We start from the raw sequence: 27,748 nt of genomic DNA, 5'->3' as shown, positions 1-27,748 counted from the left end.
GAGATTAGAGCATGTATAAGACCATGGTTCCTTCAATCAGTCAAACTATCTCTCTCAGTCCCCTTTCCCTTGTCCTCCCCTTCTACTCTTCTTTGCCTTCTTCTCCTTTTCCCCTTCCCCTTCCAGTGTCTGCTGTATCCCATCTGCCCTTGAATTCCTGATCCTCTTGCCTTTACCTCTTAAGTGCTGCGATTACATCTCATGGCATTTAATTCTTCTTTTCAGAATATGTAAAGGAGAAGATAATTTTATAGGGTTGGTGTGTTTGTATAAGCTTCCTAGTGAATATTCTGATGCTCCTATTATCTCAATTTTTTGTAAACCACTTGTTTTTTATATTGTTTTATTTATTTTTTCTTGATATTTTTGGGGTACAGAAATATAGTTTTCAATCCCTGTATGAAGTTTTTTCAAACCTAGTGTGCATTTAATACTTCAGGCTCACTTCTCTTAGCATGAGCCATGCTTTAGGTGCCACATGTGACTAGTGGCTGTTCCCTTGGCTAAGGTATGGACCTCCACATGTGCAGTTCCTGTCTCTTTGGCATCAACTATGTTTTCCTGCTTCTCCTAGTGTAGGAAATTTGATCACACCCTGTGACATGGATTTATTCTAGACCCTGTAACTGGGTGAACTACAGTATATCATCCTGCTTTGGACCATGGAAGTCTTACATGTGCCTCTGGTGTACAGACATTCAGGAGATGGGATAGGGGCACAGGATAATCTTGACATGAGGATGGCACAGGGAAATAAATGGAAAAACAAATTTCGTACACATAATGACTCACTTGATGGAGGTCAGGGCCATGTAACAGCTACATGCTCCTAACCACCTGAGTTACAACCTCTCTTTCCCCTGCCACCTTAAGGCAGCCACAAACTGCTGTCTAGACTCAAGAGTTTATGGACTCTTGAGTGGGTGAGATTATGAGCTTGAGCCCATGATCAGGCACATACTGACCATAGAGAAGTTCAGATATGGTATGATAATCTTTAGTTTTTCAAGTTTTCTTTGCCTGTGTTTTGGAGATGGGTTCGAGGGATGTTGAGATAGAATTTCACTTTGTAGGATGGGCTGGCCTGGAACTCTGTAGCAGTCTGGCCTCAGACTTGTGATTCCTGCTTTACTATCCTAAGTGTTGGAGTTATCATGCCTAGATTTTATTTTGCCTTTTATTTAAGAATCTTTGTGAATGTACTTTCATGTCTTCAGAGAATGATACATGTTCTCAAATAATACAAAATTAGTTTATATTTATTCAAAAGGAAAGATAGAATCAATTATATTACCATTTGAGTGAACACTTCTTTATTTTTATGACAAATATTTGAATTCTGATTATGAAGTCATTGCCTTCATTTCTTACTATTATGAATTATGGATATTGGGTGTTATTGTAAATTATTGAATGCTGCTCTAAAATGCATATATTCATAATTCTTTTATTTTATATACTGTTTTATAGCATTGAAAATGCTGGGGCAGGACAATCATGAATTAGAGGCTAGCCTGAGCTACATATAGTGAGACCCTATTTAAAAACAAAAGAAAATACTATAATTCATGTATGCTCATTTTAACCACTGGGTCCATTTAGTGAGGGGAAGTAAATGAAGTTTGGAGGGAGAGGTGCTAGGGAATATGGCAAGAGTTAGATGGGAGGTAGTAGGGGATGAATTTGTTCAAAATATGTAGTATGCATGTATTACCTTCCCAAACAATTAAAGACCCAACCTAATAAAAATATCCCTTGCTGTTTTTTTTAAATTATTGAAAATAGATTCTTCTCTTATCCAATATATCCTAGCCAGACTTTCCCCTGCTTTCACTCCCTCCAGCCCTTCCTCCCAGATCCACTTCCCCTTCATTTCCTTTTCAGAAAGGAGCAGGTCTCCAAGTGACAACAGCCAAACAGGTCAAAGCAAGATACAATTAGACAAGGCAAAAGCCTCATACTGAGGCTGGACAAGGCATCCCAATAGGAGGAAAAGAGTCCCAAGAGCAGGCAGAAGAGTCAGAGATATACCCACTCTCACTGTTAGGAGTCCCAGAAAAACACCAAGCTAATAGCCATAACATATGCACAGAGGTGCTGGTGCAGACCCATGCAGGCCTCAAGCTTGTCATTTCTGTCTCTGTGAGCCAATTGAGCCCTACCGTTGTCATGCTATCAAACAAAGATATTTTTGTTTCATTATAATGATAAAAGGTTTTGATGTAAATTTTAGTTTAAGCTTTGCTTGTGAGCTAGTCTGAGAATCTTTCTACAGATTTATGCACTGCATGTTTTGTTTGTTTTTGCAGTGTGGAGTATGGAACTCAGGGCTTTACATGTGTAAGGCATATTTTGTAACACAGCTACACTTTTGGCCTTATGACTTTGACTTTGTTTTTTTATTTTTCATTTTTTTTTTTTGCTTTTTGTTGTTTCTCTGTAGCTTTGGAGCCTGTCCTGGAACTCTCTCCATAGACAGGCTGGCCTTGAACTCACAGAGATTCTCCTGACTCTGCCTCTTGAGCACTAGGATTAAAGGCATACACCATCACCACCTGGCCATGACTTTATTTTACTGGAAAGTGCAGTTCTGATTTTCAGACAGCATGAGCCAATCGCTGATTATGAATCAGAAGTTTTCGGGGTGGCTTGCACAATTAATATTGTGACTCTGAGTACATTCATTCTCTCCTTCCCCTGGGATACCAATTTCCTTCTAATAAAATGAGGGAGCTAAACTAGATCAGGGAATTTCAACTCTATCGGATCGATGTCCCTTTAATAATAAATGTTTTATAACTCTCCCTTTACTATTCTATCATATGACTAATAGTTAATAGGGAACAAAACCTGTCTATGCATGTAATTTTAACAAATACCAGTGTAACATCCTAATAATAACATTAAGGGGAAATAGTAGTAACTTTTAATAAAATAATATACCCTTTATGTATTTTATCAATTTTATATGCTTACATCTATGTGTATAGTCATTGTAAGTGTGATCATGGGCAGACAAAAATATTGCAAATGGTTGGCCCAAATATTGCTGTTTTTCAAATGATGCTATTACTTCTTGAAATGTCAGTCAATTTTGGTAACATACTAAGACAAGTATAGTACCATTTTCTCCTAAGTTAGTAAGACAGTTGCATTCTTGAGGGGGGATATTTAATATATATTAAAATCATATAAAATACTTTATAAAACAAAGTTGAAATCAAAGGGTGGGCAATCACAAGCAGTTTCTCTCTCGCCTACGTGAATTTTGGATGGGACGTTTGAAAGGTGTCGGGCATAGCACAAGTATCCTCAGTTCTCTTTTATGTAGATCTCCCTATGCACTGCAGGACACCTGGCTTTCTGAATGCCAGTAGCAGCCACATGTTTTCATCGTGCCCTGTAGGGGGTGCTGCTCTTCCTGTTGAGAACCATTGGACTAGCGATCAAATTCCCTACAAAATTGAGTCTCTGTGTAATTTCTATTGACTATGACACATCACAGGGTACTCTACTATGGATAAAGAAGTCTTTGTTTCCACCTTGTTGCTGTGTTACTGTTGCCACCATTAAAGACCAATTTGCCATATATTTATTTTATGAGAATTGCTAGCTTACAAAGATTTTGATACTTTGGGATGGAAAGACCAAGAATAATTCATTAATTTTAAGCAGATAAAAAATAGGTTCTCTGTTACTTAGTTATCTTTTTGTGTTTGTCATTTTGTTCTCATGTGCCTTAGATTTTTAAAATAGTTTATTTTCTTTGGGATGACTAATACATGTTATGACCTATTATTTCCAGCAGATGGCAGTGTTTGGTGCAAAAACAATGCTTAAACACTTGCTGTCTTTGCTGAAATTTTCCCAGGTGTTTTTTTTTTTGTTTATTTATTTATTTATTTATTTTTTTGTTTATTTATTTATTTTTTTTGAGATATGGTCTTGTGTAGTGCAGGTTGCCTTGAACTCAACTATGTAGCTGGGGATAACTATGAATTTGTAAGTAGCAAAGTTGTTGAGTTTTAGTAAAACAAGTTACCTTTTAAATAATATTTATAGTGGCTGTATGTTTGCAGGCGATGTGTATAGGGAAAGTGTAAGAAAATTCTCTACCTTTATTCACTTATCGCTGATTTCTCTTTCTGAAGACATATTTTTACTTTTTCTAATTTATCCTTCCAGAAAAATATTTGCATTTGCAATATAGTTATATCACTTTCTGGGGTGAGGGGAATAAGATTTTAAAACTTAAGAAATGATTATTGTGTGTGCATGGTGTGTGTGTGTGTGTGTGTGTGTGTGTGTGTGTGTGTGCGTGTGTGTGTGTTGGGGGTAGTTAGGCTAGAGTACCACTTTGTGAAGTCTATTCTCTCCTTTCCCTGTACCTGGGCTCTGGGAATCAAATTCACTTTGTCTGCTCGTGCAGCAAGCACCTACTGGCTTCAGAATGTCATTTTGCCATATGTACTTCTCACCTTTCTAAAGTTAGTTCTGTCTCTGAAAAATCACTTATCAATGCATTTCATTCTTTCTATTGCTAGTGCAGATCACTATCATATAGTCTTATCCCAAAGAGAATTTTTGGTTGTGAGTTTTTAATTTTCTAAATATTACAGTGAGTCATTATGTAAAGGCTTATGCACTTTTGCAATTATCCTAAGAAGTTACAGTGCAAATGGAAATATGTCAGGATAAAAGGGAAAAAGGGAGTGTCTGATGTAGTTTGGGACTACATAAAAAATAATAGCAGAAAGATGCTGTTTTGTTGGATAGCAACAGCTTTCTTTCTACTTCTGTCTTTTTCCTTTCCCTTTTTGTTTTTGAGACAGAGTCTCTTTATGTAGCCCTGGCTGCTCTGGAACTCACTAAACATACCATGGTGGCCTTGAACTCACAGAGATCCACCTGTTTTTGCCTCCGCTCTACTTCTTTCTTGTAATGAGGTCAACGTTACTGAGTAAAAGCAAGCTTAAAATGTAATGGTAGATTCCATGAAGCTGGAAGTAAAGGGGCAAAAGCCTGTGCAGAATAGGCTTCTATATGCTTCTGAGTAACAAATCACAAAAGGTCAGGTAAAGTTTAGTCATTTCATTTTATATTTTCATTTTAGAAAAGCAGTTCTACTGAGTGGTCTTCTGAATGGGATTATGATTTAAAGTCTACAGCCGAGATGAACCTTCATTGGATTAGGTAAGCACTTCATAAAATAAAGACAAAGTAGCTCCAGGAGAGCAAACATAAATGATGATTTTCCTCAAATTTGTAGGTGGGGGTGGGCACTGGGGATGAGCCTGGAATCTTGCACATGCAAGGCAAGTGCTCTATTTCTCAGTTAGCTCTTCCTCCTAGAAACAGCCTTTTGCTATTATTGTTTGGAGACAGTCTCATGTATCCCAGGTTTGCCTTGAAGTTGCAGTATAGCCAAGGATGGTTTTGAACTCTGGGTCCTCCTGCCTGTTTTCCCCCAGGGTTAGGAGACTTGTTTTTAAGTTGAGGTATTTTGTCACTACTGATGATACTGAGCAGCATTTCTTTTGGGTTAGTTTTCCCTCTCATTCATTTCTATCTACTAACATATTTGTTGAAGAGAAATATATTTTACATACATTAATGTTTATGCTGAAGGGAAAGGAAGCTGTGATGCCATAGATACTGTGTCTTCATGTAGATGACATGGGAGATGGTGGGCAGAATATGACTGTGAAAGCAGGCTTTATGCAATGGATGAAAACCAGAGTTGGGCACAGTGACACACATTAGTAACCTCAGCACTTGGAGGACAGAAGCAGAAGGACAGGCTAGATACCTTGTAAGAAATAGGCAGGAGGGAAAGAGACAGACGACAAACAAAATGGGAAAGTCTGTCTGTCTGTGGACTCAGATGGTCTGAGCAAACCAAGAATAAGAAAATGTAAGTAGTTATGTAGAGGAAGGTAGGAATGTCATGGAAAACTGGGAGAGAGAGAGAGAGAGAGAGAGAGAGAGAGAGAGAGAGAGAGAGAGAGACAGACAGAGAGACAGACAGAGAGACAGACAGAGACATACTGAAAGGATGAGTCAGTAAACAATGGATGTATCCTGCACATTTCCAACTTCCTCTTTCTCTCCCCCTCGGCCCCCTAACATGTCCCCATCATTCTTCACGTCCTCTCCTTTTTTTGTGCTAATAACCTACTGAGTACAGTTATTGCTGATTGTTAGAATGTTGACTGATCTTGTTACTTAATCTTGGGTAAGTAATCATAGCTTCGGTGAGTTTTTGGTACAATGGCTATGTTATGTCTCAAAAACAGTATTTTATAGCACTCATCCCTATCTTCTGGCTCTTGTATTCTTTCCATTTCTCTTCTGTGGTGCTCCCTTGGGAGCAAGGGCTGATATAGATATCCCATGTGAGGCTGAACTCTTAATAGATGCTTCTTCTCAGCATTTTGACTAGTGGTGAGTCTCTTTATTAACTTCTGACTGCTGCAGACAGAAGTTTCTATGGTCATATCTGAGGGCAGCATTAATCTATGGGTATAAAGAAATATTTAGAAGGCAGTTTAACAGCATGCTGTTTAAATTCCCCTCCTTCCATGGCCTATAATCTCTCTGGCCATAATGGACTTTTGACCAGCTTTATAGTACCAGGCCTAAATTCCTTCCTGTGGAGCAGGCCTCAAATCAGATCCAAAGCAATTGGTTGCTCCAATAACTTTCATGCCACTATCTTAGTCATAGGCATATCTTGCCTGGCATGTCAGTATTGGAGCGTGAAAGTTGGCTGTCAGGGGTGTGTTTGAGGCTTTTCTCCCCTAGAAGTCTGCTGAGCACCTTCTGGCCCAATGAAAGCTAGTCAGTAGGGAAGAAGTTTTCAGGTCAGTTCAAACTTGATGAACTAACAGCTTTCAGATTGGCCATCTCATCAAGGCAGCTTATACAAATAGGAGGATTGTATAGAAATAATGTCTGGCAGTGGAGTCTATTTATTCAATAGGATTTTCTTTTAGTTCCTGATATCCTGAGTACCACTACAGTCTCCAAGTGGTTAATGAAGTAGAAAGGCCTCTGCTTAAATGAAGCTTCCATTGTAGTATCTTCCATGTAAAAGATCTTGATTTTTCAGGAACTTTCAACAGGATCAGACAACATAATTGAAAATCTGACCAGGGAAGGAGCAATTTCAGTGTGAAATTGAGGGATGGACAAACTGAGGCCACAATGGGACAAGGAAAAGTTAACAACTTAGGAGATTATGTAGAGAAGAAATGAATGTGTATACTTAGTATTTGTTCCCTTATTCCTATTTCCTATAGTAAAGCAACCTAGGGCAGAAGAAAGATGTAGAAGGAAACTGAAAGTAAGGAAAGGGGTGGTACTGTGATACAGCATTTGCAAAGTGGGGATTCTTCTTATATCCCCATTGCCTTTAAAATGAGGCTAAAGTCTTCCCCAAGTGTGGTTGCACACACTGAGATCCTAGCACTGATGTAGTTGGGTCGTGATTTTGAGGTCAGCTTGAGCTACAAAGCAAGATACTCCCTGTCACAGAAGAAAGGAACTGAGGGAGAGAGAAAATGAGTATGGTTTTATCTTTACTCATATTCTTCACATTCCTCTACCCTACAGGAAATTTCTAGAGAAGTCTTTTGTTTAGAAAGCTCCTGCTGGGCGGTGGTGGCACATGCCTTTAATCCCAGCATTTGGGAGACAGAGGCAGGCGGATTTCTGTGAGTTCGAGGCCAGCCTGGGCTACCAAGTGAGTTCCAGGAAAGGTGCAAAGCTACACAGAGAAACCCTGTCTCGAAAAACCAAAAAAAAAAAAAAAAAAAAAAGAAAGAAAGAAAGAAAGAAAGCCCCTATGTTGATCAAGCCACACATACCCAGAAGTCTCCTTGGAAAAACATTTGTTTGTTATCTTTTATTTTTACACATACATTCATGCATGCACATGCACACACACACACACACACACACAGAGAGAGAGAGAGAGAGAGAGAGAGAGAGAGAGAGAGAGAGAGAGATACAGAGAGACAGATATACAGAGAGACAGAGAGAGAAAGACAGAGATAGAGAAATAGAGAGGGGCTGAGACAGAGACACACACACACAGAGAGAGAGAGAGAGAGAGAGATGCAGAGAGAGACACAGAGAAAGAGAAACATAGAGACAGAGACAGACACACAGAGAGATTTAATGTAACACAAATCTTAAACGGTCTTATTAAAAAACAAAACAAAACAAAACAAAAACCCGGAGCCAGATATTGTGGTGAAAGCTGAAAGATCAGAGAAGCAGAACAAGCCACAGCTACTTCAACTTGCCAACTTCTCAGCTGATCCTGTTTCCACGAATCCTCAGACTGAAAGCCTCTGAATCCTTACCCCTGAGGGTCTCAGTTGAACTGCTGCTTAATTCCTGTCTCCTCAGGCCTTATATATCATTCTCCACCCAGCCATGTCACTTCCTGGGATTGTGAGCTTTCCAAGCAAAGGCATGAGATCTCAAGTGCTGGGATTAAAGGCATGTGCCACCACGCCTGACTCTGTTCCCAGTGTGGCCTTGCACTCACAGAAATCCAGACAGATCTCTGCCTCCCAAGTGATAGGATTAAGGGTGTGTGCCACCACTGTCTGGCCTCTATGTCTAATCTAGTGGCTGGCTCTCTCCTTTGACCCCCAGATAAGTTTATTAGGGTACACAATATATTAGGGTACACAACATATCACCACAATTTTCTATTTTTCAAAAGATAGCATCTCTTAGACTAGGTGGTCCTTGAACTTGTAACCTTGCTTCTACCCCCAAATGCTGGGGTTACAAGTATGCATATCCATGCCTGTCTTATTCTCAGTCTGTAGTATAAGCTGGTCTTGAAAGTTCCCACTCTCCTGCATACTGGAATTATAGGCCTACATCACTTCTCCTGGCTTATATATTTTATTTTAAATCTACACATAGTAATTGTATTTATTTACAGGGACAGTGTGGCATTTTAGTGCATGTATATTGGGGTAATTGGAATACCTCTTACCTCAGATACATGTTATTTTATTTTTGGGGGAGCATTCAAAATCATCTCCTGATTTTGAAATATACAATAATTCTTGTGAACCATATGTATCTTACTGTTCTTCCTTTTGGTATCTCAGTAAAATTGTGCTAGCCTTTTTATTAACCAGTAATTTTTTAAAATAATTTTTATTTAATAAATTTTCTTTCATTTTATACACCAACCCATGTTCTCCCTCCCTCCTCTTCTCTCGCTACCTCCCCACCCACCCCTATCACCTTCTCTTAGAGGGTAAGGCCTCCCTTGGTAGTCAACACAGGCTGGCATATCAAGTTGGGGCTGGACCTAGCCCCATCCCACCCCCACTACATCAAGGCTGAGTAAGGCATCGCATCATAGGGAATGGGCTCTAAAAAGCCAGTTCCTGTACCCGGGATAAGTCTTGGTCCCATTGCCAGGGGACCCACAAACACATCAAGCCATGCAACTTTCACCCACATTCAGAGGGCCTAGCTGGGTCCCATGCAATTTTTTAATCATGTGTAGATTTGGCTGGGGGTTGGAGATGACAGAAGGCATTGGTTTTGATTTTAGGATTTTTAAAAAATTTTAATTTTAGAAACAGTAGTAGTTGATAGATAGGGAGTCCTTGGAGTTTTTGCTCTGACTCTTGCAAATATAAAAGTCTTAGTCTATTGGCTTAGAGGTCAGGAAGCCTGTGACTCCTAAACTTTAGCTCACAGGGCCGTGCTCCAAAATGAAGTTTGTGATACTGATTTTACTTCTTATTTCTCCTTGGGGATAGATTTTTAAATTATTTATTATTTTGCCACAATTTCTGCAAGAGATCAAGCCAGCCCAAATCCCAGCATGGATAAGAGAGAGACTTACAGAGTTCTCCCTCCTGTTGAGGAGCTATTGGTAATGGGTGGCTGCTGGGGTAAGCTCAGTCAGTTTTCTTTGGAGATGTGGTACCTGAGAGGCAGCGCCAAGTGGACTCAGTGGGAATAAAGAACACATGGTGGTGGGGACATACAGGAGGAAGTTGGAAGTCAAGGACTGGGGGAAGACTTGATCAAAACATGTCAATAAAATTCTTAAGCCAAAAATTAAAGATCATTTATTTATCATGCATGGATGCATGTGGAAATCAGTGGACAATTTATGAGAATCAGTTCTTTGTTTCAGTATGTAGGTTATAGGGAACTAATTTGGATCTTAAGGCTTCACAGGAAGTGTCTTTACCTCCTGAAGTATCTTGGTGGCCTGACGTTTTGAAAAATTCTGAAATAAAGCCAGGTGTGGTGACTCATGCCTATAAATGTAGCACTTCAGGAGTATGCCAAGGCTGGCCTCAAACTTCTGATTCTCTGTCTCAGCCTCCTAAGTGTTAGAACCACAGGAGTATACAAATATGTCTGTCTTCAATGCATTTAGTCTTTGGTCTAAATTTAACCTTAAAAAATGGATAGGCTGAGTGATAATTTTGGATGTCTTTCTTTTACAGCTCACGTATTTTCACTGTTCAATTAAATAATTGAAATCAATTGCGATTAGTGTCACAAGTCCCTCACAAGACTGGGCCTGTCAACATCCTGTCCCAGGCAGGGAAAGGCTCATGAGCAGGACCTCCTCCCCTAGATCCATAGGCAGATAATGATAGCTCACCAAGCCCTTCTCTTCCCTGAGTATCTGTAGGTAATTAATGGTTGCTGGGGGAGAAGAGACCTTTTCAGTGTGTAGCCACTGCTAAGGAGACTATACTCCCAAGTCTCCTGGTTCCTTACCCAGGATCCTATAAGCAACCTTAGTGAAACTCACAAATGAATGAATGAATGAATGAATGAATAAAATGGAAGAGAAACTAGGTAGGAAGAGGAGGGGGATCAGCGGGAGTAGAAGGGAAACAGTAGAATGTAATGAGGTGAACATTCTAAAATTACATTATTATGTGTGTGTAAATATTACATTATTTAAAATAAATTTAAAATTCAACTTCTCAAACACCACAAAACAAATAAATTAGAAATAAAAAGAGCCGGGTGGTGGTGGCGCACGCCTTTAATCCCAGCACTCGGGAGGCAGAGCCAGGTGGATCTCTGTGAGTTCGAGGCCAGCCTGGGCTACAGAGTGAGTTCCAAGAAAGGCACAAAGTTACACAGAGAAAACCTGTCTCGAAAAACAAAAAAACAAAAAAAAAAACCAAAAAAAAACAAAACAAAAAAAAGAAATAAAAAGAAATTCAACTTTTTTTTTTACAAATAAATTAGAAATAAAAAGAAATTTAACTTTTGTAAAACTTTTTTTAATTGCATTTGTCATAGTTATTTTTTTGTTGCTGTGAAGATACACCATGACCAAGGCAACTTATAAAGAAAGCATTTAATTGGGGGCTTGCTTACCGTTTCAGAGGTTAGTCCATGACCATCATGGTGGGCAGACAGGCATGGTGCTGGATCAGTAGCAGACAGCTTAGACTTTATCAGCAGGTTGGAGTAACTGGGTCTGGCATGGGCTTTTAAAACTTCAAAGCCCACTCCCAGTGACACACCTCCTCTAACAAGGTCACACTTTCTAATCCTTCCGCCAACTAAAAACTAATCATTCAAGTATATGTGCCTTCAGAGGCCATTCTCATTCAAACGACCACAGTCACTTATTTTTATTTATTTGTGTGGTATGTGTGTGGGGTGGGGGAGATACCCAGAGAGAGGGGGAAGGAGGGAGAGAGGGAGGGGAGACAGAGAGACAGAGAGACAGGGGAGAGAGAGGAGAGAGAGAGGAGAGAGATGTTGATTCAGAGGACAACTTGAAGGAGTCAGTTCCCTCCTTCAACCATATGGGTTCCAGGGATCAAATCCAGGCTCAGTCTTGGTGGCAGGCATATTTACCTGCTGAGCTACCTTGCCAACCCTTTTTTTTTTTTCTTTCCAAAAATTTCTAGACTCGTAAACTCCTTTTTTGTGGTACTTGCCTTGTGTGGACTGGTGATTATCATCATTTTAAAGGGTATCTGTAGAGATATTGCCAAATACAGTGGAACAAAACTTTCTGTAAGTAAAAATTGCACATTTTAATTCAACTTGATATATATTCTGCTTGGTTGTCAGTTATTGAATTTTTACTGAGAGTATAGTACCTTGACTATAACACATTGCTGCTGTCTAGCAATTTTGTATATTATAACAGTGATTCTCAGCCTTTCTAATGCTGTGACCCTTTAGTTCAGTTTCTCCTATTGTGCTGACCCCCAACCACAAAATTAGTTTCATTGCTACTTCATAACTGTAATTTTGCTACTGTTAGGAATCATAATGTAAATATCTGTGTTTTTCTTTTTTTTCTTTGGTTTTTCGAGACAGGGTTTCTCTGTGTAGTTTTGATGCCTGTCCTGGGTCTCACTCTGTAGACCAGGCCTGGCTCTGCCTCCTGAGTGCTGGGATTAAAGGCATGCGCCACTACTGCCCTAATATCTGTGTTTTTCAATGGTCCCTGTGAGAGGTCCCTTTGACTCGGAAGGGGTTGCAACCCATAGGTTGAGAATCACTGAATTATACAGTCAAAGTATAGAGTTGTATAGATTTATTTTCAAGTGTAAGTTTATTTAGAGACTTGTTTGCCAACAACTCTGGTTATATTTTGTATATGTTTCTGATGGCTAAACATATCATTTTAAGAAACTCTTAATTGGCTTGAAACATGAGATAGAAATATCAAATGTTGCAAGGTAGTATAGTATAATTTACGTTATATTATATTTACTGTTTTGGTTCTTGTAAATGTTTGCATATTGATGAATTTTGAATTTCTATGAATCTGTTGAGTGTCTTAGGTTAAATAATTTTGCTTTCTTTGTGGAAATACAGCAAACTGTGTGCTTTATATAATTAACACACCCCTCTAATGCAAAACATAATTTAAGAGAGTGATTTATTTATGTAGCAGGCTCATACAGCATCCAGAAAGCTGCTGAATCCATAGCCATTGCTTTCTAGTTAGTTTGTCTTGAGTGGAAAATTCCATTTCCTGTAACTTGTCATATTAACTTACATGTTTATTAAAGAATTTCTCACATGCAGGTATACAACCGGAGGCAGTTTGGATGGAGGATGATTCATGGGAGTGTATTCATGCCCCCAGAACATGGAATGTTGCTGTCAGTTCTTCTCGGTCAAGGAACACAAGTTTTCATAATGACATTTTTTTCTTTATGTGAGTACATTCAGGTATAGCTTAAGCATTTGTAGTGAACTGCTGACATGTGTTAGACTTTAATTCATAAATACAAAATGAGCTTGAAAAATGTACCCTCAATTGCAGTAAAATTCATGTTTTTTAGTACTTACATTTGTGTCTTTTCAAATTCTGGATGTGAGTTTGAGAATGTTCCTATATCAGTTCTAAATAATTTGTTTAAAAGCTTCAGCACAGCCAGACATAGTGGCACACGACTTTAATCCCAGCACTGAGGAGGCAGAGACCGGCAGATCTCTGTGAATCTTAGGCTAGCCTGGTCTACAAGAGTGAATTCTAGGATAGCCAGAATCCATAGTGAGACCCTGTTTTAAAACAAACAAAAAACAAAACCAAATTTAAAAAACAAAAACTCAGCACATATTTCTTACCTCATAAGGTAGATGCACTATTGAAAATTGGTATGAATAGAATATTTTCAGTGGACTGAGGAAACACCTGAAACAAAGGCTAACATTTTGAAATACCATGCAAGCTTAAGTTCAGGGTTTTGATTTTTCTGGTTGTGTTTTCAAGACAAGGTTTCTCACTGATCTGGAACTTGACAACTAAAGTAGGCTGGCCAGCCAATAAAGTGCAGAGAGTCATCTGTCTACCTCTGTAGAGCTGGGATTATAAAGTGCACTACAATGTCCTTTTTTTTTTTTTCCGAGGCAGGGTTTCTCTGTGTACCCTTGGCTGTCTTAGAACTTGTTTTGCAGATCAGGCTGGCCTTGAACTCAAACTCATAGAGATATGCCTGTCTCTGCCTCCCAAGTGCTGGGATTAAAGGTGTGTACCACTACCCCTAACTGGACTTTTTTTATAATTTATTTTTATTTTATGTTCATTAGTATTATGCTTCCATGTATGTCTGTGTGAGGGTGTCAGACCCCCTGGAACTGGAGTTATAGACAGGTGTAAACTGCCATGTTGGTGCTGGGAATTTATCCTGGGTCCTTTGGAAGAGCAGCCAGTGCTCTTAGCCACTGAGTCATCTCTCCAGCTCATATCTAATTTTTTTTAGCACATATTCTTGGTATTGAACTTGGGTCTTTGTACTTGCAAGGTAAGTACTTTGTAGACTGAACTATGGCCTCAGCCTATAAGTACAGATCTTTAAGTGTATAAATGAAATGGAATTCTTATTTTTCATTTTTTAATCTGGCGTTTACTTATGTCGAGTTTCACATAGCTGAGGATAAAATTGAACTTATAATCCTCTTTCCTCCTCCTCCCAAGTGATATTATAAATAGACATGTGTCACCACAACCAATTTATGAAACTCTGGGGATCAAACCCAAGGCTTTGTACCTTCTAGGCAAGAGTGCTACTAACTGAGCTATAATCCCCAGGCTTCTTTTTTATTTTTTGAGACAGGGTCCCATGCAGCGCTGACTAGTCTAGATCTCTCTGTGTAGCCAAGGCCTTGTTCTCCTGATCCCCTTGCCTTCACTTCCCAAATTCTGGGACTCCAGGTGCGTGCTACCTTGCCCAGCTTCATTACTGCATCGGTAGTAGTCAGTCTAACAATGACCTACAAACATGTGCTGTTTTAATTTATGAGCTCAAAATGGAGCTTATCACTGTTTGATAGCCAGAGCAACGATTTTATGAGCGAAGTTGTGCAAAAAATGACTTATTAGATGTTTCAGAGGTCAATGATAATTTTAAAAGTCCAATTTGAGGGCACTTTCCACGCCCCTCAAACTGTCTTACTTTGATATTTTTATTCCTCGCTTTGACAAAATACAAAGAAAAGAAATTATTTTTTGTTTGTTTTTGAAGACAGGGTTTCTGTGTAACAGCCCTGGCTGTTCTGTAGACCAGGCTGGCCTTGAACTCACACAGATCCGCCTGCTTCTGCCTCCCCAGTGATGAGATTAAAGATTTGTTCTACCACTGCCAAGCTGAGAAAAGGAAAATTTGAGGGGAAAGTAATTTGTTATTCTTGGGGTGACTATTTGGGCAGGGAAGGGGAAACAGTGCATGATTTTGATCTAGTGAAATTAAAGACTAATTCAACTATCAAACTTCCATATACTTTTACCTGAAAATCAAATCTTTTCACTTGAGAAACTGTCAGGGAAGTAGATAACTGAATATTGTTTGTTTGCAATATGATTTAAGTACTTCCCTTGGAACATTTCCTTGTGTTAATGGGGGTAATGCTTAAATTCCTAGAAAATCTGGAGGCTGTTCTCATGTAGTTCTCATTTTATTTTTCTGCCTTTAGTTCTGGCTGGCCTTGGCTTTCTTACCCTTGCTGATCAAAGTGCTTTAATGAACTATGCTATAGTGCTGTGGCTCTTACTGGAAATCCCTGCTGGATATGTGTCTGCCAAAATGTACAAGAGTAAGCATTACTACTGTTATTATTTCAGAAAGTTGGTGTGTTAAATGTAGAAATTAAAAGGCCTTAAAGAAAAAGATCAGAAAAAATTATAAGAAATTTCAGTCAACATACTCAGTTGTAATTTTGTACTGATTACAGTACAAGTGTAATGTACTGATTACATTACCGTATTTTTAAATTTAATTTTAATTTTTTGAGATAGGGTTTTTTTGAGTAGCCCTAGCTGTCCTGGAACTCACTTTGTAGACCAGGCTGGCCTCAAACTCACAGAGATTCACTTGCCTCTGCTTCCCAAGTGCCGGGATTAAAGGCGTGTGCCACCACTAACTGGATACACAACAGTATTTGTAAAATGGTCTAAATCAAAGCATTTCAGTAACTGTTCTGTTTTTTGCTTCCTCAGCATTTAATGGTAGAAACTGGAAGATGCATTTTATGCTGACATCATTGTTATTTCCTGGGTTAGTATCTTATATTCTCTTCTCCATATACAATTATATTCTTTCTTAGGTTTCATTTTGTACACTATAATGAAGAGTAGGAAGGAGTTGATTGACCACTATGTTTTCTGTAGCTACAATAGTCTACATTTAAACTCTAGTACAAAGAAATGGCAATTGTACTGTTACATGTTCCATTTTCATCTTTGTTTTTGAAGCAGATTCTGTCAATGCTTATCATAGTTAAACGTTTTGCATTACACATCATACTGTAGCGACAATTTACGAATGGCATTTTGTTATTCTCCTTGTTGCTGCCTTCAGTGATTATTTTTTCCTGTCTCTCCTTGTCACTGCAGCATCATTAGTGATAGTTGTAGGTACATTCACAGTCAATGTGGAGGTGGGACTGCTGCTATGCAGTGGCTGTGAGAGTAGTTCATTCAGTCTCTTAATGACTCTCTCTCTCTCTCTGTGTGTGTGTGTGTGTGTGTATGTGTGTGTGTGTGTGTGTAGCCGAGTGTCCCTTTATGTCTTAGCTGGTTCTCTTCTCACAATACTTCACTTAGGATTTTACCTCTATATTTCTTGAAGTTTTTGTCTTAGTTCGGGCTGCCACAACAAAACGCTATAAACTAGATAATTTGAAAAACAGAAATGTACCTTTACACAGTTCTGCAGGCAACTGAGTTTGAGGGTGCTAGCATAATTGTGCTCTACTGAGTGCTGTCTTTCTGGCTTTAAAAAGGCCAGCTTCTCTCCAAGTCAGAGAGATTAGGAAGGAAGATTGGGGAGGGGAGGGAAGGGACAGAGGGCTGTTCTCTGAGATCTCTTCTTTTAAGCTCATAGTACTAATCTCCTAGGGTTCTCCATTCACAACCACATCTAAACCTAATTATGTCTCAAAGGGCCCATCTACCAATAGAACATTTGTGGCTCATATTTTAACATATCAATTTGGGAGAACGCAATTCAGTGCACCTCACATTTTTAATGCCAAGGAAAAATATTCCTTGATATGTTTTGAAAGGTGATCCTTTATATGTAAGGAAAATATTATTGGATTGTATCTTAATTGTATCCTGGTGCTATAATTCCTATTTACTTAAAACCATGTCTTTAAAGCTACAGGTATATTACAACAGAAGAAGTGCTCTTATCCTGAAAATATTATAGAGCAGATATGAGTGAAGTATACAGTGTGTTCTGACTAGTGGTAGAAAGACAGCAAACATTAACAGTGGTGGGACTCAGTATAGTACCATAAATGATATACTTCAGTGATGTTGTCAGTAGATAGGTAATCAATTTCATCTATATGTAACTTGTTTACTCTAAACTCAAGAGAAAAGGTTAAGATCATTGCTACTTTAAACATTATAAAATTACACATCAGATCTATATTCCTCAGAATTTTTGACTGACTTAATTAGCATAATGAATTGCTTCTCCTCTTCTCCTTGAATAGAGCCATCTGGCTTTCTGTAACATACACTCAAATGAGAATAGGTGGTCTTTTCTGAGATGAATGGTTTAATGCACTTTCATAAGAAAGACATGTCCTAGACAGTTTTTCAGATATATTTTGCTTCAAGTTCAAGACTCAGATAAATCTGAAACTGAATATATTTGGTAACAAAGTGCCAGTACAAATATCATTATCTGTAGTTGTAATCCCAAGGTAACACATGCACACAGCAGCCAGCTTCAGGGGTCTAGCGAAGTGGCTCAGCAGGGAGGAAGGCTTGCCGCCAACCAAGCCTGAAAACTTGAGTTTGAGCCCAGGAACTCACATGATGGAAGAGAGAACTAACTCCTGCAAGTTGTCCTCTGACCTCCACATGTGTGCTGTGGCATGTACATGCACAGCATGTCTCCATCCATGCAAACACATATAAAAATAAATGCTTTAGCAAAAGGATCAGTCACTGCACTGGATAGTTTTTCATTGATCTTACTGCAGGATTTTTGTTGTTGTTGTTGTTTCTATATTTAGTAAGGACTTGGTATGAAATAAATAGAAAATGACCTTGAAATTCTGCTTTTGTATAATTAGGAACTAATGAATTATTGAGATAGGGGGAAGGAATGAAAAAGTGTGTAAAATAGTAACTAGTAACAATTCTACTTGGTAGAAAGACAAGGGGTTACAAGAGTATGTATTAAATATAGTGGAGGTTCAGTGGAGGAAAAGGCGACTTCAGTTCGGCCCACCTGGGAAGGCTTTACAAAGGCAATAACACTTAAACTCTGATTGGAAGGACACTTTACCACTATTGTGATCCTTTCTGTTCCCTTCTCATTTCTTTTACAGCCTGGCTCAATCTGTTGTTGTTCCTCCCTTGGACATCCATTTTACCTTTTCACTGAATCCATTCTTTTTATTGCTTATAAATTACTCAGCTCTTCCTTTCTATTCCTAAGACTACCACTTTTCTTCCTTCCCTCCCTTTCTTCTTCCTCTCTTCCCTCCCTTCCTCTCTCCTTCCCCTCTTCTTCTTCCTTTCCCCCCTCTCACTCCTAGTGCTACCCAGAGCATTGCACATGCTAGGCTAGTGTCAATTCAAATCTTTGTTTTTAAAACTTCATTACAAGTGTGTGTGTGTGTGTGTGTGTGTGTGTGTGTGTGTGTGTGTGTGTGTGTGTGTGTGTATTGAGTGTGTTCAAGGGCAAAAGTGTCCCATGATGTGTGTACAGAGGTCAGAAGACAACAGGCAGGAACTAGTTCTATTCTTCTCCCATGTGAATTCTGGAGATCAAACTCAGGCTACCAGATTTCAAAGCAAGTGCCTTTATCTACTGAATCATCTCACAGGCCCAAATCTTTACTCTTTTTTTGTTTGTTTTGTTTTTCAAGACAGGGTTTCTCTGTGTAGTTTTGGTGCCTGTCCTGGATCTTGCTCTGTAGATTGGGCTGGCCTCGAACTCACAGAGATCTGCGTGACTCTGCCTCCCGGGTGCTGGGATTGAAGGCGTGAGCCACTGACGGCCTGACAATCTTTACTCATTTTTAATTGTTTTTTTTTTCTCCATTCCCCTTGCCCACAATCTTCCATTCTTAGTCCCTGTGGTAGTTTGAATGGGAATGGCCCGCATAGACTCACGTGTTTAAATGCTTGGCCCATAGAGAGGGTGGCCTTGTTGGAGTAGGTATGACCTTGTTGGAGGAAGTGTGTCAGTGCGGGGTGGGCTTTAAGTTCAAGCTACACCCAATGTGGGACACAGTTGCTTATGCTGCCTGTGGATCCAGATATAGAACTCTCAGTTCCTTCTCCAGCAGCATGTCTGCCTGTACACTGCTATGTTCCCTGCCATGATGATAATGAATTAAACCTCTGAAACTGTAAACCAGCCCAATTAAATGTATTCCCTTATAAGAGCTGCCTTGTCCTGGTGTCTCTTCACAGCAATAGAAAACACAAGATAGCCCCCTAGTGCTGGGATTTCAGCCATGTGCCACCATGCCTATCTACTAGTTACTTTTGTTTTTTTCTTTTCTGTTATTTACTTTTTTTTTTTGAGGTAGAGTCTCTTGTCACCCAGGCTAGCCTTGAACTTGCCATGTGTCTAAGGATCACCCTGAATTTCTCACTCTTTTGCCTCTACTTCCCAAGTGCTAGGATTCCAGGTATTCACTATTGCACTCGGCTTTATGCAGTGTTGGGGACCAAAGGAGCTTTGTGTTTGCTAGGCAAGTGCTCTGATAATTGAGATCCATAACCACTCCTACCTTTTTTCTTTCTTGTCACATTTTGAAAGTTTTTTTTATGTATATAAGTGATTTCCGTGACATAGAATTTATAACAATTTCTTGTAGTGCTTGTCTTTTGTATAGCAAAAGACATGAACATGGATTGTGTCCTGTTTATCAATGCTTTCTTTTATAGATGTGCTTTTTTTTTGTTGTTGTTGTTGTGATATATATTTTTTATTTTACAATACCATTCAGTTCTACATATCAGCCATGGGTTCCCCTATTCTCCCCCCTCCCACGCCCTCCCCTTACCCCCAGCCCACCCTCCATTCCCATCTCCTCCAGGACAAGTCCTCCCCCGAGGACTGTGATCGACTTGGTAGACTCAGTCCAGGGAGGTCCAGTCCCTTCCTCCCAGACTGAGCCAAGTGTCCCTGCATAAGTTCCTGGTTTCAAACAGCCAACTCATGGAATGAGCACAGGACTTGGTCCCACTGCCTAAATGCCTCCCAAACTGATCAAGCCAATCAACTGTCTCACCTATTCAGAGGGCCTGATCCAGCTGGGAGCCCCTCAGTCTTTGGTTCATAGTTCATGTGTTTCCATTCATTTGGCTATTTTTTTTTCAATAATTGAGTAAAACTGAAATTTATTATATGCCACAGTCGTCCTACGGACCTCCATGCTATATATATATATAGCCTCTATGGTTCTATGGGTTGTGGTCTGATTGTTCATTTTATATCTAGAATCCACCAATGAGTGAGTACATACCATAACTGTCTTTCTGGGTTTGGGTTACCTCACTCAGGATGATATTTTCTAGTTCCATCCATTTGCCTGCAAATTTCATGCTTTCATTGTTTTTCTCTGCTGAGTAGTACTCCATTGTGTATATGTACCACATTTTTTTCATCCATTCTTCCGTTGATGGGCATCTAGGTTGTTTCCAGGTTCTGGCTATTACAAATAGTGCTGCTATGAACATAGCTGAGCATGTATCTTTATGGTATGTATCAGCATTCTTTGGGTATATGCCCAAGAGTGGGATGGCTGGGTCTTGAGGTAGTTCGATTCCTAATTTTCTGAGAAACCGCCATACTGATTTCCATAGTGGTTGTACAAGTTTATATTCCCACCAACAGTGGAGGAGTGTTCCCTTTGCTCCACATCCTCTCCAACATTGGTTGTCATTGGTGTTTTTGATCTTAGCCATTCTAACAGGTGTAAGGTGGTATCTCAGAGTCGTTTTGATTTGCATTTCTCTGATGATTAAGGATGTTGAGCATTTCTTTAAATGTCTTTCAGCCATTTGTAGTTCTTGTTTTGTGAATTCTCTGTTTAGCTCTTTAGCCCATTTTTTAATTGGACTGTTCAGTGCTTTGATGTCTAGTTTCTTGAGTTCTTTATATATTGTGGAGATCAATCCTCTGTCAGATGTGGGGTTGGTGAAGATCTTTTCCCAATCTGTTGGCTGTCTTTTTGTCTTATTGACTGTGTCTTTTGCCCTGCAAAAGCTTCTCAGTTTTGAGAGGTCCCATTTATTAATGGTTGTGCTCAGGGTCTGTGCTGTCGGTGTTTTATTTAGGAAATGGTCTCCAGTGCCAATGCGTTCAAGAGTGCTTCCTATCTTCTTTTCTATTAAGTTTAGTGTAACTGGATTTATGTTTAGGTCTTTGATCCACTTGGACTTGAGTTTTGTGCATGGTGACAGATATGGATCTATTTGTAATCTTTTACATATTGACATCCAGTTATGCCAGCACCATTTGTTGAAGATACTTTCTTTGTTCCATTGTATAGTTTTGGCTCCTTTGTCAAAAACCAGGTGTTCATATGTGCATGGATTAATGTCAGGGTCTTCAATTCGATTCCATTGGTCCGTATGTCGGTTTTTATACCAGTACCAAGCTGTTTTTATTACTATAGCTCTATAGTAGAGTTTGAGGTCCGGGATGGTGATGCCTCCAAGGGTTGCTTTATCGTATAGGATTCTTTTAGCTATCCTGGGTCTTTTGTTTTTCCATATAAAGTTGAGTATTTTTCTTTCCAAGTCTGTGAAGAATTGTGTTGGGATTTTGATGGGGATTGCATTGAATCTGTAGATTGCTTTTGGTAAGATTGCCATTTTTACTATGTTAATCCTACCTATCCATGAGCATGGGAGATCCTTCCATTTTCTGATATCTTCTTCAATTTCTTTCTTTAGAGATTTAAAGTTCTTATCAAAAAGGTCTTTCACTTGTTTAGTTAGTGTTATCCCAAGGTATTTTATATTATTTGTGGCTATTGTAAAGGGTGATGTTTCTCTGACTTCTTTCTCAGCCCTTTTATCATTTGTGTATAGGAGGGCTACTGATTTTTTTGAGTTGATCTTGTATCCTGCCACTTTACTGAAGGAGTTTATCAGCTGTAGAAGTTCCCTGGTAGAGTTTTTGGGGTCACTTATGTATACTATCATATCATCTGCAAATAGTGAAAGTTTGACTTCTTCCTTGCCAATTTGTATCCCTTTGATCTCCTTTTGTTGTCTTATTGCTCTAGCTAGAACTTCTAGTACTATATTGAATAAATATGGGGAGAGTGGACAGCCTTGTCTTGTTCCTGAATTTAGTGGTATCGCTTTGAGTTTCTCTCCATTTAATTTGATGTTTGCTGTTGGCTTGCTATAAATTGCTTTTATTATGTTTAGAAATGTTCCTTGTATTCCTATTCTTTCTAAGACCTTTATCATGAAGGGGTGTTGGATTTTGTCAAAGGCTTTTTCAGCATCTAGGGAGATGATCATGTGGTTTTTTTCTTTCAGTTTGTTTATATGGTGTATTACATTGACTGATTTCCGTATGTTGAACCATCCTTGCATCCCTGGGATGAATCCTACTTGGTCGTGATGGATGATTGTTTTGATGTATTCTTGGATTCGGTTTGCCAATATTTTGTTGAATATTTTTGCATCAATGTTCATGAGGGAGATTGGTCTGTAGTTCTCTTTCTTTGTTGCATCTTTGTGTGGTTTGGTATCAGGGTAATTGTAGCCTCATAAAAAGAGTTTGGTAGTGTTCCTTCTGTTTCTATTGTGTGGAACACTTTGAAGAGGATTGGTATTAGTTCTTCTTTGAAAGTCAGGTAGAATTCTGCACTGAAACCATCTGGTCCTGGGCTTTTTTTAGTTGGGAGACTTTTGATGACTGTTTCTATTTCTTTAGGGGTTATTGGTCTATTTAAATGGTTTATCTGGTCTTGATTTAATTTTGGTATTTGGTATTTATCCAGAAAATTGTCCATTTCTTCCTGGTTTTCCATTTTTGTGGAGTACAGGTTTTTGAAGTATGATCTGATGATTCTCTGGATTTCCTCATTGTCTGTTGTTATGTCTCCCTTTTCATTTCTGATTTTGTGAATTTGGGTGTTCTCTCTTTGCCTTTTGGTTAATTTGGCTAGTGGTTTGTCTATCTTGTTGATTTTTTCAAAGAACCAACTCTTTGTTTCATTGATTTTTTGTATTGTTCTCTTGTTTTCTATTTCGTTGATTTCAGCCCTCAATTTGATTATTTCCTGGCGTCTATTTCTCCTGGGTGAGTTTGTTTCTTTTTGTTCTAGAGCTTTCAGTTGTGCTGTTAATTCATTGGTATGGGATTGCTCCATCTTCTTTATGTGTACATTTAGAGCTATGAATTTTCCTCTTAGCACTGCTTTCATAGTGTCCCATAAGTTTGGGTATGTTGTACTTTCATTTTCATTGAATTCTAGGAACTCTTTAATTTCTGTCTTTATTTCTTCCTTGACCCATTGATGTTTCAGGTGGGTATTATTCAGTTTCCATGAGTTTGTGGGTTTTCTATAATTTTTGTTGTTATTGAGTTCTAACTTTAAGGCTTGGTGGTCTGATAAAATACAGGAGGTTATTCCAATTTTTTTGTATCTGTTGAGATTTGTTTTGTGTCCAAGCATGTGGTCAATTTTTGAGAAGGTTCCATGGGGTGCTGAGAAGAAGGTATATTCTTTTGTGTTAGGATGGAATATTCTGTATATATCTATTAGGTCCATTTGAGTCATAACATCTGTTAGGTCCTTTATTTCTTTGTTAAGTTTCAGTCTGGTAGATCTATCTTTTGGTGAGAGTGGTGTGTTAAAATCTCCCACTACTAATGTGTGGGGTTTGATGTGCGTTTTAAACTTTAGTAGTGTTTCTTTTATGAATGTGGGTGCTTTTGTATTTGGAGCATAAATGTTTAGAATCGAGACTTCATCTTGGTGGATTTTTCCTGTGATGAATATGTAATGTCCATCCTGGTCTCTTTTGATTGATTTTAGTTTGAAGTCTATTTTATTAGATATTAGGATAGCTACACCTGCTTGTTTCTTAGGTCCATTTGCTTGGAAAACCTTTTCCCAGCCCTTTACTCGGAGGTAGTGTCTGTCTTTGGAGTTAAGGTGTGTTTCTTGTATGCAGCATATGGATGGGTCCTGTTTTCTAATCCATTCTGTTAGTCTGTGTCTTTTTATAGGTGAGTTGAGACCATTGATATTGATGGATATTAATGACCAGTGATTGTTAATTCCTGTTATTTTTTTGGTTGTGTTGTGTTGTCCTTCTGTGGTGTATGTTGGTGTAGGATTATCTATTGCTTGATTTTTCATGGATGTGTTTAGCTTCTTTGGGTTGAATTTTCCCTTCTAGTGCTTTCTGTAGGGCTGGGTTTGTGGACAGGTATTGATTAAATCTGGTTTTATCCTGGAATATTTTGTTTACTTCGCCTATGGTGATTAAGAGTTTTGATGGGTATAATAGTCTGGGTTGGCATCCATGGTCTCTTAGTGTCTGCATGAGGTTTGTCCATGATCTTCTATCTTTCATAGTCTCTATTGAGTAGTCTGGTGTTATTCTGATGGGTTTGCCTTTATATGTTACTTGGTCCTTTTCCTTTGCAGCTCTTAATATTTTTTCTTTATTCTGTGTGTTTAGTGTTTTGATTATTATGTGGCGAGGGGACTTTTTTTTTGGATCCAGCCTATTCGGTGTTCTGTAAGCTTCTTGTATCTTCATAGGTATTTCTTTCTTTAGGTTAGGAAAGTTTTCTTCTATGATTTTGTTGAATATATTTTCTGTGCCTTTGAGTTGGTATTCTTCTCCTTCTTCTATCCCTATTATTCTTAGGTTTGGTCTTTTCATGGTGTCCCAAATTTCCTGGACGTTTTGTGTTAGGACTTTTTTGTCTTTATTGTTTTCTTTGACTGACGAATCTATTTTCTCTATCGTGTCTTCAGTGTCAGAGATTCTCTGTTCCATCTCTTGCAATCGGTTGGTTATGCTTGTTTCTGTAGTTCCTGTTCGTTTTGTCAGGATTTCTATTTCCAGCATTCCCTCAGCATGTGTTTTCTTTATTGTCTCAAATTCATTTTTCAGATCTTGGAATGTTTCTTTCATCTGTTTAATTGCTCTTTCTTGGCTTTCTTTGATTTCTTCCCATTTTTTGTTCGTTTTTTCTTCCATTTCTTTAAGGGAGTTTTTTATTTCCTCTTTAATGGAGTTTTTCATTTTCTCTTTAAGGGAAGTTTTTATTTCCTCTTTAAGGGAGTTTTTTATTTCCTCTTTAAGGAAAGTTTTTATTTCCTCTTTAAGGTAGTTTTTCAATTCCTCTTTAAGGAAAGTTTTTATTTCCTCATTGAGGGAATGTTTTATTTCTTCTTTAAGGGCCTCTATCATCTTCTTAATGTCATTTTTAGGGTTGATTTCTTCTGTTTCTTCTGTCATGGTATGTTTAGGTCTTGCAGGTGTAGAATCACTAGGTTCTGATGTTGCCATATAGGTCTTTATGTTGTTGCCTGTATTTTTGCACTGGCGCCTACTCATCTCTTCCTCTGTGAGGTGCAGGTGGTGTCTGTGTCTGAGAGTGCCTCTCTTGTTCTAATTTTTAGTCTTGGTTTAGTAGGGGTTCTTGGTTAAATTGGTGCTTTTGGGCTATTTCTTCAGGGGCAGCTGATTTCGATCGGTGAATTATATACTTATGATTCTGGTGATCTGGTTTGGTGTCTGGGTAGCGCCTTCTTCTGTGTTCTCAGGTCACTTTTTGTTCATTTGTCAACTCCTCAGCTGATCTTGTTTCTTCAGACTTTAAACTGTAGGCATCTGAATCCTCTCCCAGATGGGTTTCAGCTGAGCAGGGTAGTCTCACCAACACCTCCAAGTTGTTGGGTTTCACAGGATCAGCAGCTGGGCCCTGGGTTGTCCTCAGACGGAGTGTTCAGATTCGTTCTGGTTCTGACCCACGGAGATAGCTTCTTCCCCAGATGTTGGGGTTAGGGGCGTCCCTGTTCCAAGCTGTGTCTGCTTGTCTCCGTCCCTGGGCCTGTTTACCTCTGCGGTCCGCCGCCGGGCCTGTATGTCCCTGTCAGCTGCCGCTGGGTCTGTCTGCCTCTGGGGGCCGCCACCGGGCCTGAATGTCCCTGTCGGCCGCTGCACGTCTACCTCAGCGGGCTGCCGCTGGGCCTGTCTTCCTCCACAGGCCGCCGCCACAGGCCTACCTGCGTCTGCCTGTCTTCGCCGCCGGGCCTGTCCACCTCTGTGGACCGCCGCTGGGCCTGAATGTCTCTGCCGGCTGCCGCCGGGCCTGAATATCTCTGTCGGCTGCCGCCGCTGGGCCCGTCTACCTCAGCGGGCTGCTGCTGGGCCCGTCTACCTCCACGGGCCGCCGCCGCAGGCCTACCTGCGTCTGCTTGTCTCTGCCGCCGGGCCTGTCTACCTCTGTGGGCCGCCGCTGGGCCTGAATGTCTCTGCCGGCTGCTGCCGGGCCCGAATGTCCCTGTCGGCCGCTGCCGCCGGGCCCGTTTACCTCAGCGGGCCGCCGCTGGGCCCGTCTACTTCTGTGGGCCGCCGCTGGGCCTGAATGTCTCTGCCAGCTGCCGCTGGGTCTGAATATCCCTGTCAGCTGCCGCCGCTGGGCCCGTCTACCTCCACCGGCCCCCGCCGCAGGCCTACCTGCGTCTGCTTGTCTCTGCCCCCGGGCCTGTCTACCTCTGTGGGCCGCCGCTGGGACTGAATGTCTCTGCCGGCTGCCGCCGGGCCTGAATATCTCTGTCGGCTGCCGCCGCTGGGCCCGTCTACCTCAGCGGGCTGCTGCTGGACCCATCTACCTCCGCGGGCCGCCGCCGCAGGCCTACCTGCGTCTGCTTGTCTCTGCCGCCGGGCCTGTCTACCTATAGATGTGCTTTTTATTTTGTATGAATTATATTACTTTTATTTTATTTTATTTTATTTTATTTTATTTTATTTTATTTTATTTTATTTTTTATTTTATTTTATTTTATTTTATTTTATTTTATTTTGCAGAACTGGGAATTAAAACCAAAGCCTTGTACATGCAAGGCAGGTGCTTTTCTATTGAGATCTTTCCCCGGGCTGATTTGAATTTTGTTTTGTTTTATTGAGACATGGTCTCACTTCTATGTGGCCCTTGCTGGGCTGGAACTTGCTATGTATGTCCAGTTGGCCTCATGTTTGTAACAACCCCTGCCTCTTCTCCCAAGTACTGAGATTTGAAGCACCACACCCAGCTTTTGTTCCACTTTCTAGATTTCAAATTTTTTACTGCTTCTTTTGCATTATCACTATTGAGTTTTTAATTTATTCATTTTTTGTTTGTTTTTGAGACAAGGTCTTGCTATGTTACCCTGACCAGGCTCAACTTGAGTCAATCTTCTTTCTCAAGTACTCAAGTTTCTCAAGTACTGAAATTACATATGTGCATCACCACATTGAACATCTTTTTGTTTTCTGAATGTTCCTTTAAAATATAGCTTGTCAGGGACAGAAAAGCGTATTACTGACACAGCAATTACTTAGCACGTATCTTTTCTATTGCTGTCATAAAACATGAACAAGGTAACTTATAGGAAGGACAAGGTTTTGTTTGCTTTTGCCTTTGTTTTTGCTGATGATCCCATGGGGAGAGTCTACAATGATAAGGAGGGATGGCGACGGGTGCCTGGAGCAGGAAACTGAGAGATCACATCTTCAACCACAAGC

General features: G+C 39.7%; 1 protein-coding gene across 1 annotated transcript in view; it reads left to right on the top strand.

The window, feature by feature from the left end:
* LOC102925212 (transmembrane 9 superfamily member 2-like) overlaps positions 1-27,748 on the top strand; it is a 75,931-nt gene that overhangs the window by 20,693 nt on the left and 27,490 nt on the right. Inside the window, exons 8-12 of the mRNA XM_006991989.4 lie at positions 5,114-5,193; positions 11,943-12,051; positions 13,078-13,210; positions 15,469-15,588; positions 15,992-16,049. Of these exons, the coding sequence (XP_006992051.1) occupies positions 5,114-5,193; positions 11,943-12,051; positions 13,078-13,210; positions 15,469-15,588; positions 15,992-16,049 (500 nt within the window). The remainder of the gene's footprint in view (positions 1-5,113; positions 5,194-11,942; positions 12,052-13,077; positions 13,211-15,468; positions 15,589-15,991; positions 16,050-27,748) is intronic.

The sequence above is a fragment of the Peromyscus maniculatus genome, chromosome X (genome assembly GCF_049852395.1).
Source record: "Peromyscus maniculatus bairdii isolate BWxNUB_F1_BW_parent chromosome X, HU_Pman_BW_mat_3.1, whole genome shotgun sequence".
NCBI classification, from domain to species: domain Eukaryota; kingdom Metazoa; phylum Chordata; class Mammalia; order Rodentia; family Cricetidae; genus Peromyscus; species Peromyscus maniculatus.
Note: the sequence above shows the minus strand (reverse complement) of the source record. Positions and strands in the feature narration are given on the sequence as shown.